Source organism: Clytia hemisphaerica, unplaced genomic scaffold, assembly GCF_902728285.1.
Source record: "Clytia hemisphaerica strain Z4C2 unplaced genomic scaffold, Clytia hemisphaerica genome assembly, whole genome shotgun sequence".
NCBI classification, from domain to species: domain Eukaryota; kingdom Metazoa; phylum Cnidaria; class Hydrozoa; order Leptothecata; family Clytiidae; genus Clytia; species Clytia hemisphaerica.
Genome location: NW_027104563.1, coordinates 34,039 through 51,193, shown reverse-complemented (window position 1 = coordinate 51,193; position 17,155 = coordinate 34,039). Strand labels below are relative to the sequence as shown.

Sequence of the window (17,155 nt, the reverse complement as noted above, 5' to 3'; positions counted from 1 at the left end):
GCACTTCTCTTGGAACGATTCAACGTTGGGTATTGACTAGCCACATTGCTTCGAAATGTATTAACGACATTGAAAATTCTTTTGGTAAAACGAAGAAACCAACAATCCCTAAAGATTTAGGAAAATCTCGCCACACGTTCAATAACTGTACCGTTGAAAAAGCCTACGAGGTTTTGAATTGCTGGGGTTCCCCTTTTCAAAAGCGGGACGCCCTCATCAATGTATCTTCTGGGCACAAAGCATCTCCTTTGGTTGAAAATGATTTGATTAAGGCTGTTGGAAAGGGTGAGACTGCGATGAAAAGTTTCATTCGTGATCGTATTGAAACGTCACAGAAATTGTTCTACGATCCGATCACCAAACTGAAGCTCAAAACGTTTTCCTACATGACAACGAAGACAACGATGAAGATTAATGATAAATTAGTGACACTTGCTGCTGAAAGGTCGATGTTTGGTCGGCTTCTCGTCATCGCTAAATGTGAGTCAGGAATATCCCTACGTCAGGTGCTCCAGTATTCCCTCAGTCCAATTCCATGGGCTCTTGGTCTTCCTGATGGTACAATGGTGAAAACAATGAAATCCAAGCTGATGAGTAAGTAGAATGATAGCCTTGCTATTTTTGTTTTGAGTTTTCTGACTTATTTATGTCAATGTCAAATAAGAAATATAATTTTAATTAAGGAGTGATTATTTTCTTGTTTTGTCTCCTCCCCTATTTTCAGCTGTTTTAGAGAATCTGTAATCAATTTCTTTTTTGCTTTACCTTTAAGCTGCGATCGAATCTGAATGTTCTGGTCCAGTGACGTATACCCTTCCGAACGACATCCCCTATATCTTTGATGGAATGGTCCTTCTCCAACAAGTTGACCCGAAGAAAGTTGAAACGTTTGGTGATGTATCCAAATCAATTCTCGAGAGGATAGCAGTCAGCTCTATTGTATATTTTGTGACAGACCAGTATAAAGAAGGTTCGGTGAAGTCTTTCGAAAGACAGAGAAGACAGAACAACGGTACAATCAAAATGGAAGTAGGAAAACATCGTTTGTGTCCAAAACAATGGAGCAAGTTTTTTGCAGATTCATCCAACAAGTTGGAGCTGTGTGATTTTAATTTGAAAGATTGGATTAATCATCACTCAAACATCATTGAAGGTCGGACCATCTACTTCAACTTGGGATCAAAATTCTTCAAGCTAACTTCATCTAACGGCCAGGTTTGTGATATACTTACTATTCTTATAGCACTTTAGTACAAAGTTTGTGAAAAAGAATTAATATTTAGTAGATTATAGCTAATGATTTTTCTTGTCTCTATTGTTCAGGTACTCTGTGAAGAAGAACTCAACCTATCGACGGATCAAGAAGAAGCCGACACTAAAGTGTTCCTGTGTGGAAAACATGCTGCTCGTCAACATCTAGCCGAGAAAGTTTGCATCAAGACCGTCGACAGTGACATATCGATTTATGCCATCTATTTCCAATCCCATTTCAATGGAACAAAGTTGTACGTCGAGACTGGTTCGGGTGAGAATCTCCGAACCCTTGATATCACGGCCATTGCCAAGCATCTTGGAGAAGGTTGTTGTAAAGTGTTGCCAGCACTCCATGCTTTCACTGGCAATGACTATACCAGCGCTTTCCATGGTATTGGGAAGGTCAAAGCCATGAAACTGATCAAAGACTCAAAGAAATTTCGGAAAGCATTCAAACGAATCGGTGAGAGCTTTGATTTTAATGCGAAGTACTTTCCCATCATCGAGGAGTTTGTCTGCATGTTGTATGGTGCAAAAGGATGTACAAACGTCAACGAGGCGAGATACACAAAATTCTTTTCCGCCAAAAATGGTAGCACCGAGCCTCAAAAATTACCACCTACACGAGACGCACTACTTCAACACTGCAAACGCGTCTCCTGCGTCACTGCCGTCATCAAACGATCCTTGGAGAACAATCCCAATATTCCAGACCCTGATGGTTATGGTTGGTCGAGAAACGGTGACACACTTAGTATCAAGTGGATGCTTCTCCCCCCAGCACCTCCGCAAATCTTGGAACAAATTTCGTGTGGCTGTAAGAAAGGGTGTACGACCCGTTCCTGCTCTTGCAGAGCCCACGGGATTAGTTGTACAGAGTTTTGCAGATGTAAAGGGTGCACAAATGCCGCAAACGAAGACCACATTGATCAAGACGAAGGCGATGAACACGAGGAGGGCTTCAATGAGGATCAGCTCCAAGACATGTTGGAGGAAGAAGTGGACGCGAACACTGATGTTGATTTTGACGTTGATAACGAACGCTTTGAAAATGTTTTGAAAGTGTTGACATGATGAAATTTAAACTCTAGATTATGTATATATTATGTATATAATGATTTATATTGTATGTATGGGTGGGTACTTTTTCTATTGTCGGGTTTTCGGATTTAAAGTCTAAAGCTGTGCTAGTAAAGTACTCTTGATCGAGTTACAATTTTTACTTTTTCCTCCCATTTTCTTTTAAACCCATAGTAGTTTATGGTATTTCTCATTATTTTTTAGAATTGTTTTTAACCCAACTTGAGTGTAGATAGTGATTTCGCATTAAAAAGGTCACAAAACTTTTATTTGTATTGATTTTCGCAGAAAACGACATCCCTCAGCAAGAGGTCACGTGACATATTTCAATGGCTTATAACTTTCGATAGAACAGACCTTTTTCTTAATCTACGTTCAAATACGCGTCGATCGGTATATAATATGTCTATGTTTGGCGTCAACAATTTTTCGTTTTGCTTGTGACGTCATCAGGTAAGAAAATATTACCGGACGCGTCCGGTAAATATTTTTTCGGACGCCGAGTAAGTGTTTTCGGATCAGTAGACATATAGGAATAAGAAAAACAACTCGGCATTTGTCCCAAAGTCATCCAGATTTTGGATGTCGTCAGCTGCCTGTCTATCTCAGGGGATCTTGAATTTAAAAAAAGTTTTTAAACGCATGCAAAGGAAAAGTTATTAGTTCACGACAAAAGTTTTCCACGTTTTAATAGCATGTTGAAGAAAATCTCCTAATTCATGGCAAAAGTATTCCACATTTTGAACGCATGCAAAGGAAAATCTCCAAATTCATAACAAAAATATTCAACATTTTAAACGCATATGCGAAGAAAGAGTTCATAAAATTCACAACAAAAGTTTTCCCCATTTTAAATGCATGTGAAGGAAAAGTTAATAGTTCACGACAAAAGTTTTCGCCTTTTAAATTAAACGCATTTAAAGGAAAAGTCAATAGTTCACGACAAAAGTTTTCCACGTTTTAATAACACATTGAAGAAAATCTCCAAATTCAGGGAAAAAGTATTCCACATTTGGAACGCATGCAAAGGAAAGTCCATAATTCACGACAAAAGTTTGTAAGCGGAAGATAATTTCAAAGTTTGTGATAAAAGTGTTTGAGTATGCAGTGCCATAGGAAGCATTTTCATATTGGGGGGGCTGAAGTTTAGTGACAACGCGAGGGCCAACCATGGTTTGGCCCGAGGGAGGGAATTTTGAAAATTTGAGCTCTAGATTGCTTAAAAATACACTCAAAACATGCACATAAAAGACAATTATGACAAATCAAAAAAGAAAAACTTTGCATTTTGCAAAATTACCATTTTTGAAAAAATTATTGGGGGGGCATAGCCCCCCCCCTTGCCCCCCCAGTTGCTACGGCACTGGTATGTGTGTGTATATGTGAGGTGATTTTCAATTGTCTACATCCATATTCAATGGGATTAGCTAACTTTTTCAGAAGTTAACGTTCTTCGTTGGTCGTATCCCATGAGCGTTGTGTCAGTACATTCGGGTTGTCAGCGCTTTAAATTGGCCGCTATAGAATTTCCCTCACAAAGAGGTTTCACTTACCAGATGACTGACTGGATGAGTGTCATTATTGTTGTAGAAGAAGCACCAAGTAAAATTCAATCATCAATAATCAGTCAATTTCGCTACTAGGCTCAAATTTTTATACTTACTTACTTGGATAACTTGGAACATACATACAAAACTGCAGTTAGTTTGTTCTGAAAGTTGACAATACCATCCTGCTGTTTTTTTCAACAGGAAGGAATAATAAGAAAACTTCATCATCATTAACTATTTCTTGTGTTGTGACAATCACACAAAAATCATGATCCAATTCAACTCTTTATAAAGCACAAAAACCAAAGAAAAATTGTCAAGGAGCAACAGTTGTTGTACGAAGGTGGTACTTCCCTAGGCTATAGTTTGGCAACAGCCTGACAGCAGTTTAATCATCATGTAGAAGGTGTAGACAACTCTCTTTGTTCTTGAACCAGCAGAAGAAGGACTATGCTGGCAAGAAGAGAAAGTTTTTTGTAGGTAGGCAATAGCAACCGGTTCAAATGAATAAACGCGCGGGAAAACGAGGAAAACAAACCAATCATAGAAGTTCTCTTGCTGCAATATGAGGATTTAGTGCGAAAACGGAGCGATCTGAGGAAACACGAGAGTCATGTAGCAATGCACGAAACAAAAAAGTTTAGCCATATAAGGCAATTTAGTATATCGCGCGCACATTTTACCAAACGAAATACACGCTGCGCGCGCAAAAATTTTGGAATGTTTCGACTTCCAAAAGATTCCGACTTGCAAACTTCTAATGCGACCTGCGGACTTCTAGTGCGACGGGACGACTTCTAGTACGTCGGGACGACTTGAAGGATCGAATTTTGGCGGCGATCTAACTTCATACCAATGGCTCTCTGTATGGGATGGTTGAGTCAGAGTCTTCCTCTTGATCATTAGTCTCAAGGAGACTTTCTAAGTCTGAGTTGTCATTGACTTTAAATTGTTCGTCAGTTCATAAGAGATGTCCTCTGTTGCGTCGGATGGTCGTGTTTTTATCAGTTCTTATAATATACGAACATGGCTCTTTCGTTTGATTTAGAACCGTGTCACGTCTTGCCCAGGTGTTTCCATCGTGGAAACGTACGTGATCTCCTGGCTGTAGAACTGGCAGGGGTCTGCCTTGTTGAGTCGAAGGCTTCTTGTTTACTTTGGTTGGTCTTGATTCTGTGTTGATGGTCGGAATCAAGGTTCTGACTGTACGATTGAAGAGGGCTGTTGTTGGTGAACAACCCGTGCTGGTTGATTTCGACGTTTTCAGCTGGAGAAGTGCGAGGTGGAGATCTTCTCCGTGGCTTTTTTCAGCGTGCGTTTTACGGTTTGTACGGTTCGTTCAGCTAGTCCGTTGCTTTCAGGGTACTCCGGGCTGGTGTAGGTGTGTTTGATGTCCCATTCTTTGCAGCAGGTTACGTATTTGTTGCCAATGTACTCTGGTCCACCATCTGAGACAATTTCTTTTGGTATACCGTAACGGGATAGCATCGCTTTGGTGTGTTCTGCGACGGTTCTACTTTGGGTGTCTTCGATCTGGCTGAGGTCGATGTACTTTGTTGTGTAGTCGACAATGAGGACGAAGTGTTTGCGTTTGAGGGGAAACACATCGGTGGCGACTTTGGTCCAAGGAGTGTCCGGAATTTCCTGGTGGAGTTGGGGTTCCTTGGGTTGTTTTGGTTTTGGTTTCGAGTACGCCCTCTCGTGCATCTTCTGGATCGAAACCAATTTGTGGCAGACCATATTGTTTAGCACATTTTTCGCCTCTTCCTCAGTTTCTTCCTATGTTTAAAGCAATTCAGATTTTATTACGTATATTGAATATTAACACCCTTATAATAAAAAATTAAAGGATAAAAAATTCTCCGGTCTCATGTTCCGAGGGAAGAATTAAGTGAAAAGTCGGAGAAATTGACCCTTACAGGGAACGTTTCAAAAATATTTTATCCTTTTCGTTTTGAGTCTGCTAAATTACGTGGGTTACGTGCGTGTCGTGGGTTCGTGGGTCCGTGCCCTCGTGGGTGTTCGTGGGTTCGTGCCCTCGTGGGTGTTCGTGGGTTCGTGCCCTCGTGGGTGTTCGTGGGTCAAAATCGCTCGTCGGTCCAAATTTTCCCGTGGGTCTAAAATTTTCCGTTGGTCAGAAATGTTCCAAAAATCCCAATACTGTAAGATCGTGTAAGATATGATATTTTAAGCAGCGAGAGCTGTAAACATTGTTTACATTTCGCTGTTTCATATCTATTCTTAAATCCATCATCTTCTAAAACCCTAAAACACTTAATAATGATTCAATTATTTCTTTTGTAAATTTCTTTGCGATTCGCGTGTTTCGATATTTGAAACCCTTGCGCAATTTTACCGTCCGAAGGACCGCATTTCAGCTAAGTTGATAAAGAAGAATTGTTAATGTTATAACCCAATAGACATGACTTTTTATAAATACTCAGGAAATGTTTTTATTTTAATAATTTTAAATTAAACGATTCTTTTAAAAGACTGTGACCTCTTGTATTAATTGTGTGGTAGGAGGAACATGGTAAACCGTAAAGGGAGATAAAAATAAGATTCCTCATAGTGACGTTAATTGGGCTATATATATTATAAAGCTTTCGATGGAAGTCGTTTTTTTAAGGTCAGCGGTAGAAATATTAATATTAAAATCAGATCAGCTGGAAATGTTTTTTGACATTTTCCATTTCGCTCTTTCTTCTCATAAAAACTATTGAGTTAATTATCACAGGAAAAAGTATGGAAATCACATGCTTAGTAAAAATGATTTCTGTGCATGTGATTCTGAAAAAAATCACAAGCGTGTGAAAATGTAATTCACAAGCCATCTTTTCTCGACTTAAATGGAGTGTCTGACTAGATCTAAAATCACAAATAGGATTGTTTTTCTTTCTTAGAGAGAGAGGTTTAATACCCTAAAATTAACTCACTTCTATTCTATTTAACAAGTGAGAAAAGATGGATTGTGAATTACATTTTCACACGAATGTGATTTTTTGCAGGATCACATGCTAGGAAATTGGTTTTCACACGCATGTGATTCACAGATTTTTTCCTGTGTATAGGGTGAGAAGAACGAAGAACAATGAGGAAGTTTTTCAATTTTAAACTTTTACAATTTTTGCTTTACTATAGGTCGTAGATAGTGTTTTCGACTACTCTAAAAAATACCCGATGACCCATATGAATTTTTATTTTTTATTTTTGGAAAATTATTGGAATTCTTAACCCACGTGATTTTTTTGGACCCACGAACCCACGAACCCACGAGCAATTTCAACCCACGTGATTTTTGTTTGGACCCACGAACCCACGGACCCACGAGATATTTTGACCCACGAACCCACGAACCCACGAGACATTTTAACCCACGAACACCCACGAGGGCACGAACCCACGGCACGCACGTAACCTACGTAATTTAGCAGACTCTTTCGTTTTATAGTGCCTCAAGGTTACTTTCTAACCAAGCAAATGTCTGTTTTTCTTTGTTTATCTTTAGACGAACCTCAAACGACCCTCACTGTCCACACACTATATTTTTTCCAAGTGCCCTTTGCAAACACTGAACTATCTTTTGTTGTTGTATATGTTATCGATGAGGGCAGGAAGCTTGATGAGAATAGATAGCTTACCTTTGATGGAACTTTTGCCAAAAGAGGGGTGAATCAATGGGGGAAATCTTGCAGGTTCTGAATCCGCTAACTAACGACTCCGACTTTAATTTCTCATGCAGCTTGAAAAGCATAGGGGGAATTCTTGTTTTGGAATCCGACCTGGTGGATTCTACAATGAAAGAAAAACAAGAAACCCATACACATGTTTTATGTATACAAATTTAGCATTTTGAGCTTCCATTCTGGGTAATTTGACACCACCCCTAATATCATATTATTTTCATGCTATCGCATCCCTTGTCGGTCTTTATAATAGGGACTCTCACAAAACACAAGTCAGCTTTTCATAGAGTTTTCGAGTTACCACAAGTAGTCAAGTTTTTACCTCGCCACTCTGTGAGAATCTTTTTCCACTCATCAACCTTAAATCCACGGAAAACGGCACAGTCAAGCGGTTGAGCCAGGTGGGTTGCGTTTGGCGGGAGTGCAATGAAAAGGATCTAACGCTTAACACGTTCCTGAAAAAGAAGTATTTTGGTTCACAAAGTATAACTTATCTTCTTTAACACAGCTGAAGTAATCTGTGTCCATTCATGGATTTTTAAGACTGCCGGTAACCAACATTAGCATACTTATCTTGTATCGGTCCCCTAGTTCAGTTTTCAATTAGATCTTATCATTGTAAAGATAGCTGGTATCGAATCACCATCGATACCAATAAGATAGGGTTTGATACATACCTCAAGTATCTCGAGAAAGAAATGTGCTCCAAGGTTGTCTCTGATCAAGCAAGTAGGTTTGTTGTTATTGTTGACGTGCTGCAAAAACACCTTAAACAAGCACAATATTATTTATTCTCGAATAAATGCTTTGTACCCAAGTAAAATTATACAGCTCTACCTTTTTCAAGTGAATAGAAACAGTTAATCCTAATATTTTCATAATCTTTTTGAATTAGATCTTTGAATCTCGTTTATAAGTAGAAGGAACAAGCAAAAAGACAGTAAAGACAAAGAATCTAAGAAGAAAATGATGTTTGATATATAATATAACTGCTTACTACATGAAAAAACCAAATGCTCAAATGCTTGGCCATCAAACCATCCGTAGTCTGTTGCTTCAAACTCGGTGCCTTTTGGTGCACCTATTGTCCACTGGCCATATACATGCGCCGACTTGTAAATGACCGTGGGTGGGAGGTACTTCCCAGACGCATTACCACAATACATTATTACACTAAAAACAACAAAATTATAAAAATTAAACTTTCGATGACGTAACAGTAACTCTGAAGATTTCTGGAATTTTACGCTTTTGGAAATGTTAGCCTTTTGAAAGAGCAATCAAATTATTTTTACCTTGTATTTAGCATCGACCACTAATGAGTGCCGGCCAATAATGAGAACCACGGCGTTAATTTGAAGAGATACTGTATGACGTCATTAGACCTTTTGAAATAATACACCGTTTGACAGTGTCGACTGCTGCGCACGCGTATGAACAATTTTCCATTGTTTTGATTTCGGCAACCACGGTAAACTTCACTCTCCCTCGTAAAAAAATGGTAGGTAAACATCCAGTTCTCATAAGAAAAACCCAGCAGAGAAATGGTAGGTAAAGAACTCCTTTTAATCGTAACTTCTTTTCCTCTAGATGAATTTTTGTGAAATTTTCAGGAGAGATACATAAAATTGCCATTAATATCATTTTCAAATATGTAAAACATTCTCTTTAAAGGAAAGAAAAAAAATGGCAATGTTTACATTTCTCTAACCTTCCACAGTACTAAAGTGAGCATTTTTACCTACCGCCTCTACGGTGGAGATGGCGAGACTGTTAAACGTTGTATTGGTCAAATATTTAGAGGCTAGCATGGCTCCATTGCTGATATGCTCAATAATTCTTTAATCTAAAATACTACCAAATTGGGACAGATAGCAACGTGCAAATTACCTAAATGACTGCTTGGAATGCTCAACAAGCTTTTCAACGCGGTCAAATTGTCCGCTCCCCACTAAGGCTCGCTATTTCCCAGGATCATCTTGGAGATTGGTCTCGTCATAGTTGAAGATCAAATCGGGTTCGATATCCTTGATAGCGTTTTCAAGTTCTTTGTGATAATCCTTAAATAAAAGGTGAACTTATTGGCCAAATATGACTTAGCTATTTGTTTTGTTTAATCATATCAATGTCAATAAGCAATGTCAAATATTTTGCAGATTCGATGTAGAATTCTTTTGATGACAAACTACGTTCATCAGTAGGGTCTTTTTCTCGCAAATTCGGCATGAAAATTATTATATGCGCGAATATTAGCTCGAAAATTAAGCTTGTTAAGAAAATCTGAATAGTAATCAAGCAAAAAAAAGAACATCCTATTTAAAGCCAAAGTTTTCTGGTTCTTATAAAAATGCGTGTAATTAATAAACATACTATGATTTCTGAAATCATTGTGGCAAGAAATTTTTGGGAAATTACAAACTTATTATTTCTGATGAGTGATTTATTAGAAAGCGACTTAGAAGCAGCAACGATCCTAGTTTTTACATTACTTGTATTTCATAGAACATGTGCTGATATTTTTGGAAACAACTGAACGAGAAAAAAGCAAAAACTTTAAATTTCCACTTTACGAGAAAATCCAGGTTAAATTTCTATCCAACCTCATAATTCGCGAATTTGAATTCGCATGAAATATTTCATTAAGTCAAACTCGCGAAATTAAATTCCTGATTTCACTCGCAAAAATTTTCTGGCCGCAAAAATTCCTGACAACAAAGGAACCAAATCAATTCTGGTCTGGTTTTATACTCGTCGATGCTGTTTGGAAGATTTGTTTTCGAAAACGTAATATTCGCACATACCTTCAAAGTATCTCTTGTTACGACACATCCTTTGCCTTTTACTTTATCAGCGGTTCGTAACGTGACTTTATTTCGCGATTGAAATCCTCTCAACCATTTCGGATCGGGCAGGTTTTTCATTTGCTGTAGGCATAAGGGACTTCTGTTTATTTTGATCAGGCATTTTTGCACGAGTTCCCTGAACTCGAGTGAAGTTAATGGCATCTTCCGTTTCGCGGTAATTCAGTATCTAGTGTCAGAGAAAATTATTTTTTACATATGTTACATATCTTCTAATTCCCACGAAATATTTCATTAAGTCAAACTCGCGAAATTAAATTCCTGATTTCACTCGCAAAAATTTTCTGGCCGCAAAAATTCCTGACAACAAAGGAACCAAATCAATTCTGGTCTGATTTTATACTCGTCGATGCTGTTTGGAAGATTTGTTTTCGAAAACGTAATATTCGCACATACCTTCAAAGTATCTCTTGTTACGACACATCCTTTGCCTTTTACTTTATCAGCGGTTCGTAACGTGACTTTATTTCGCGATTGAAATCCTCTCAACCATTTCGGATCGGGCAGGTTTTTCATTTGCTGTAGGCATAAGGGACTTCTGTTTATTTTGATCAGGCATTTTTGCACGAGTTCCCTGAACTCGAGTGAAGTTAATGGCATCTTCCGTTTCGCGCAGTAATTCAGTATCTAGTGTCAGACAAAATTATTTTTTACATATCTTTTTACATATGTTACATATCTTCTAATTCCCACGAAATATTTCATTAAGTCAAACTCGCGAAATTAAATTCCTGATTTCACTGGCAAAAATTTTCTGGCCGCAAAAATTCCTGACAACAAAGGAACCAAATCAATTCTGGTCTGATTTTATACTCGTCGATGCTGTTTGGAAGATTTGTTTTCGAAAACGTAATATTCGCACATACCTTCAAAGTATCTCTTGTTACGACACATCCTTTGCCTTTTGCTTTATCAGCGGTTCGTAACGTGACTTTATTTCGCGATTGAAATCCTCTCAACCATTTCGGATCGGGCAGGTTTTTCATTTGCTGTAGGCATAAGGGACTTCAGTTTATTTTGATCAGGCATTTTTGCACGAGTTCCCTGAACTCGAGTGAAGTTAATGGCATCTTCCGTTTCGCGAAGTAATTCAGTATCTAGTGTCAGAGAAAATTATTTTTTACATATCTTCCTATACACTTTTCTAAAAAGAAATTAATTTGAAAAAAGAAGAAGAAGAACTATAGATAGAAAAGAGAAAAATACCATGGGGCACTGAGACAGCGGTGTAAAAATAATCGTAGTGCATCTCCATATATCAAAATCAAATATGAAGAAATTTGAAATAATTTTTCACGAGCTTTCATAACTATCATCGAGCCTTTTTTCATTCGGTGTTCGGTTGGTTTTTGGAGCACTCAATTTTGTCTGCCTAATTTACAAGCTAAGTATGTCATACATAATTTTACTTACTACGACAAAGCGTTGTTCTTCGGCACGTGTGAGAATTGTAGGGGCCCCTTTATCTCCCAAACTGCTCACACCACTGTTTCTTTCGCTTAAGGTGGATCTTGGTATACAAAAGTCTTTTGCAGCTTGGGTAATCGAGGAGCCAGCTCTTATTGCTTCCAAAGCATTTTCGATTTTTTGCTCCCTTTCCTCTTTTGACGGCCCAAACGTCCGTGGCATTCTACAAAAATCAAAAAGTTTACCTTCAATCAAACCTGTTCGCTCTGACTCGTGACCTCAGGGGGATTTCAAAAACTTAACTGGGTCACGAGACAAGGGTGTATCAAAGAGGAAGTGAAACATTTACTTACAGTTAAAGCTCAATAGTAGAAAAAAGTCAACTTACGTGCGGGTAAAACGCTGTTGTCTTGTCTTCTTGTATCTTGAAATTGGTTTGAGTTACCATTCTCAAAATGATGTTTTCATACCTTTCCTTTACATTTGAAACTTGCAAACCCGTTTTCTATTCAATGCTACAAAATTCTAATGAAATTTACTATTCTAACTTAATAGGGAATTGCAACATCCCCCCGAATGCCATGCAGTGTTCCCTCAAGTCAATCTTTACGATTGTCTGTTTGAGGTACGCCCTCTTTACCACCCATAAGTCCGGATGTTTAAATACGGAAGGCCCGCAATCAAGCCAAGTGCCAGTCACCAGTGTAAAGTAATAAAAACCTGGCTTGATTACGTAACGTTTCAAAATGAGCACGCTCGTACACAGACCTCTTTTATATTTTCGTGTGCTTTGGAAAATCAAAACATATCATTACTATTGATGATGTTGTTAATACTGTTGTCATTTATGAGGTTGTGCATATCGCAATAAAAAGATATGTTTTGTTATAAGAAGAAATTATTGTTATTTGGTTCAATTGGTTCAGTGTATTAAATCTCTCAGTTTAGTTGACACTTTGGTATCTTCGTTGCGTCACAGCGAAAGGTTTGTTTTTATTTTAGTTTGTATCTTTGAAAGACCCCATCGGATTTAGGCAGGGGTGTCGGATTTAGGACCTCTCACGGTATCTGACATGGTAGTGCCATCACAAAAAACACTTTTTCGCTTAGCTTCAGGAAATACAAGGGCTCGGTATTTGCGCCAGTGATCACTGTCGCGTAGGATGGCACATCGACGAAATCAAAAAGTTGGACAGCTCCAGACAATCAACACAGTCACAAGGTATTCTTGACGTCCTTCCCTTTGTGGTAAACAAACAGATGTTGCTTCATGCATTGCAAGATGACGTGCCCCTCCTTCTCACTTTCAAAACGTTTCACAGCGATTTCATCAGCTGAAAGATGTGTGTAACTATATTCTGGCTTATTTGCTGAAAGGTAGTCGACAATCGATTCGCTGTTTAAGAAAAACTGGACATTGCATCTATTGCACCTCTCCCTGGCTCATTCTTGCTTTCTCTTTCTGCTTGTAAGGTACAAAATGAAAGGGAAAGACATTAAAAATACGGTATTATTAAATTTATTCTTTGTACAAATCAAATTTTCAGTTTATATGAAAAGCAATAGAAGGAACTCAGAGATGCGAGTCTTCGACAGTTCAATGTAACGAAAAACTCTTATCCATTTGAACGTTTGGGGATCATAACTTACAGTGTGAACCCCAATCCCCCCCACCCACTTTAAAAGGTTTTTTTTAGCTTTTGAAAAAGAAAAACTAAAGTACTAAAGTTTATAAGAATAATAGAAATTCTAACTTTCATTGGCAAAACCTTTACCAACTAACTGAACATAAAAAAGATGTGATTCCTTGAAAATTTAGGTTATTCTTTCGCAAAATTACCTCTAATCAAATTGCGAAAGACGTTTTTAACGTATTTTGGGTCGCTGGATTTGAAAGGGCCTTCTCCATTGGACCCTTGGAGCATCTAATTTGACATGATCTAAAAAAGTATAAAGATGGTAATTATAAATAGTTTCAAATAATTAGGGAGGGGACACCGGAGTTTAGAAGTTTAGCATACATACATACGTTTTTTGGAACCAAACTCTAGTTTAGCATGAATAGCATAAATTTGACCTTTTTCAAATTGGAGGTATGCTTTAAGTAATCATCATAAGTGTTTTGAGAGTGAAACTATACCTTTTGTGCTCGGTTTTGTGGGAGAATAACGCCACCGAATCATAATTCCTTGTTGTCAAATCATCCATCTAGAAACGTAAAATAAGGCTTGTTATTATACATAACTTTTTTTTTAGATAATTTACTGATCAAATTATTCATCCAATACATTTCTGTACCCTTATGTGTCTAATTATATGGGTGATTACATTTAGCTCAGAGATGTTAGTGGTGAGCGGGGTGATTAATCTGTGATTAATCTGTCTGTTTTTTTGTAATCACTTAGCCAAAAACAAAAATTATTTTTTAAAGAAAATGAAACTCAAATAAAAAACTTACAATTTGCTTTATGTATCCCAACTAGCCAGTCTTCACTCCTCGGCTTGCTCGTGTTTACAAATTTTGACTTGCAAAATTTGCAAGTCTTTGCTGCCACCCTCACTTTCTCCTTACATGTAGAACATTTCTACAATAAAAGTATTTTTAGACAGTTAACAAAATAAACTACATGAACAATCACGAACACGGGTGGTTTCTTTCTGAGACAGCTTAACTAAATGAAACACAAATTACGAGGTAGGCAACTATTAGGTCAGACCGATTAATTTTTCTTTTTATAGACGAAACTTTTAGAAGAGAAAAAATAAAGAATCAAGTGGAAGTGAAGTTGAAAAAGTAAAAAAAAAATACTGTAAATTAGACCTACTTATAACTGAGACGGAAAAAAAGCGACGGATAGAAAAACAACTAAAATTAGCTTTCTAAAATTCTTTTTTCCGGGCGGCAACAAAAGTTTGAACCCTAAAATGGACCCCCAAAATGGACCCCAAAATGGAACCCTTTAAAAAACGATTTTCGGGTCAAAGTCCTGCAGGTTTTGATATTTTATATTTTTTTGGGTGTAGATTCCAAAAAGAATCATCTGAAGTCCTGGATTTTAAGTTACTGGTACATGTTATACTTTAAAATTTACTTTGCTATGTAGCTAATATTCTCCAAAGATTCCTTAAATATGAAATGAAAATCAAAAAAGGTCAATAAAATAAAATAAGTTATATAAGATAGATCCAGTTAAATATTATGCATATGGAAATTAATTGTATAAAACCTAAAATTCTCTTTTCTTTTCTGCTAGTCATGATACAAAGTTTCCCTTGTTCAGTAAATTTTCCTGAAATTCAGGGTAAGATTCGTAACTTCTCTTGGGTATATTGCCCCAAATATTGATATTATCATGCTAAAATCTCCTCTTCGAGCTGATATGTAAAACGAGGCGATCTCATAGTTCTTTTCTAGGTTTTCGATTCAGTACTTGGTATTGTTTACTCTACTATTTCACCCTTTGATACCGGTTGTTGGAATAAATCTGCCCCATATCAAACTAATGCATGGCTTGGTTGTATTGTAATATTATTCTATAGATCATTTTCAAGATTACGGAGGAATATTTGTTTCTCCCAAAACATTTATAGAAGAGAAATGCATATTTGTAACAATTGGGCATCATTTCTCCATCGCCCTCCATTATGTTTACGTTTATGTTACGTAGCATTATGTTGTACGTCAGGAGTGCTTAATGGTAATGATAATTTTGAATGCAGTCTTTGTTTCCATTATATTGTGAAGTGTAGGTTACAGTATTAACCTGAAAAAATATTGATATCTGTTCAATTATTCGTTAAATTTATGTCTTTACATGTTATTGACAAAATAAGCAAGACAAATAATTGAATAAATCTAACCTCCTTTGTCTCACTTGTTCACAAATCCAATCTGATTTGACGTCACCGCTGCTACTACCCGAAATATCAGCAGGTATAGATTTATCTAGAAATATTGATTTTTGGACCTACCCCGGTGGAGGTCCTATAAATTAACCTGTGTTTGTTCGTCCGTCCGTCCGTTCGTTCGTCTGTTACCAACTTTTCTCAGGATTTAATCATAGGAATCTTTTGATTTTTGGTACAAAGGTGCAAAATGGTGGTGGCCAAAATGTGACGGAGCCCGATTTTCGAAAAAAAAAATTTTTGGGCCAATTTGGGCCAAAAAACGGCTAAAAAACGGGTTTTTTAGACTTTGTGAAAAATTGGATCATTAATTTTTTCTGATTTTTTGTACGAAAGTAGGGTACCATCATAGGTAAAAGATGGCTCAAGCAGATTTTTGCAAAAAAATTTTGTTGGCTCAAAAAATGCATGTTTATCTATAAGAATCACTATTAATAAGCATACATCAATGTTCTTAGTCAAATTACTCAGTTTTTTTATGAGATAGATGTTTTTTTTGCTCATGAGGGCTTACTTTTAGAGAGTATGTGTGTTTAGACATGAAATTTTGGTTGCTTAGCGTGTTTTTATAGAAAAACTGGCCAAATTCGATATTTTTTTATAAGCACATTATCAATTACTTAGGTATTAGCTTTTCTCGAGATTGGCTCTTTCATTCTTTATGATTTTTTGCAAAGATGCATAACTTTAAACCCTCAAATGTGACGGAGCCCGATTTTTGAAAAAAAATGTTTTTGGGCAAATTTGGGCTAAAAAACGGCTAAAAAAAGGGTTTTTTGGACTTTGTGAAATATCGGATCATTGTTTTTTCTGATTTTTTACATTAAAGTAGGTAAAAGATGGCTCAAGCAGATTTTTGTGAAAATGAATTTTTCAGCTCAAAAACGCATCTTTATTTATAAGAATCACTATTAATAAGCATACATCAATGTTATTAGCCAAATTACTCAATTTTTTAATGAGATATATGTTTTTTTTTGCTCACGAAGTTTTGAATATGAAAGATTACTTCAAGAGCATGAAATTTTGGTTTCTAAACGTTTTTTTATAAGAAACAAACGACTAATTTTGATAGATCGTCACTATTTGTGTTCTGAATGATTTTTTAACGGTCATGCTCACGTAGATATCAATTATATATTTGTTAAATGCATAACCAGGTAGGTCCATAAAAGTATCACTTGTTATGACTTAATTCAGTCTTTTTATTTATAAAACCTGAGAATAATTTAAAATCATTTTCATTTATTGTGCCAGTATTTGAAATTAATCATGTACTCTGAATGGATGTGTATCTCATTTTACTTAACCTAGACCAACTTAAACGAAACTCTTAATAATTTTTATTTTTATAAAGTTTACCTTCAGTTTTGGTCATATTGAAGTTTTTCATTGCACACGATGTCACTTG

The 17,155-nt window shown here is 36.8% G+C and overlaps 1 protein-coding gene and 1 long non-coding RNA gene across 2 annotated transcripts; one reads left to right on the top strand and one right to left on the bottom strand.

Moving 5' to 3' along the window:
• Window positions 1–25: 25 nt before the first annotated feature.
• Window positions 26–2,390, top strand: LOC136823329 (uncharacterized). Its single transcript, XM_067079509.1, has 3 exons — window positions 26–594; window positions 773–1,215; window positions 1,324–2,390. Exons 1-3 carry the CDS (start codon window positions 297–299, stop codon window positions 2,326–2,328), a joined length of 1,746 nt encoding a protein of 581 aa, XP_066935610.1. The 5' UTR covers window positions 26–296; the 3' UTR covers window positions 2,329–2,390.
• Window positions 2,391–13,665: 11,275 nt separating this feature from the next.
• LOC136823357 (uncharacterized) lies at window positions 13,666–14,541 on the bottom strand. The gene is made up of 3 exons (XR_010849017.1): window positions 14,297–14,541; window positions 13,979–14,046; window positions 13,666–13,778 (listed from the first exon to the last, which is right to left on the bottom strand). It is a non-coding gene; the product is annotated as an uncharacterized lncRNA (long non-coding RNA).
• Between the last annotated feature and the right edge of the window lie 2,614 nt (window positions 14,542–17,155).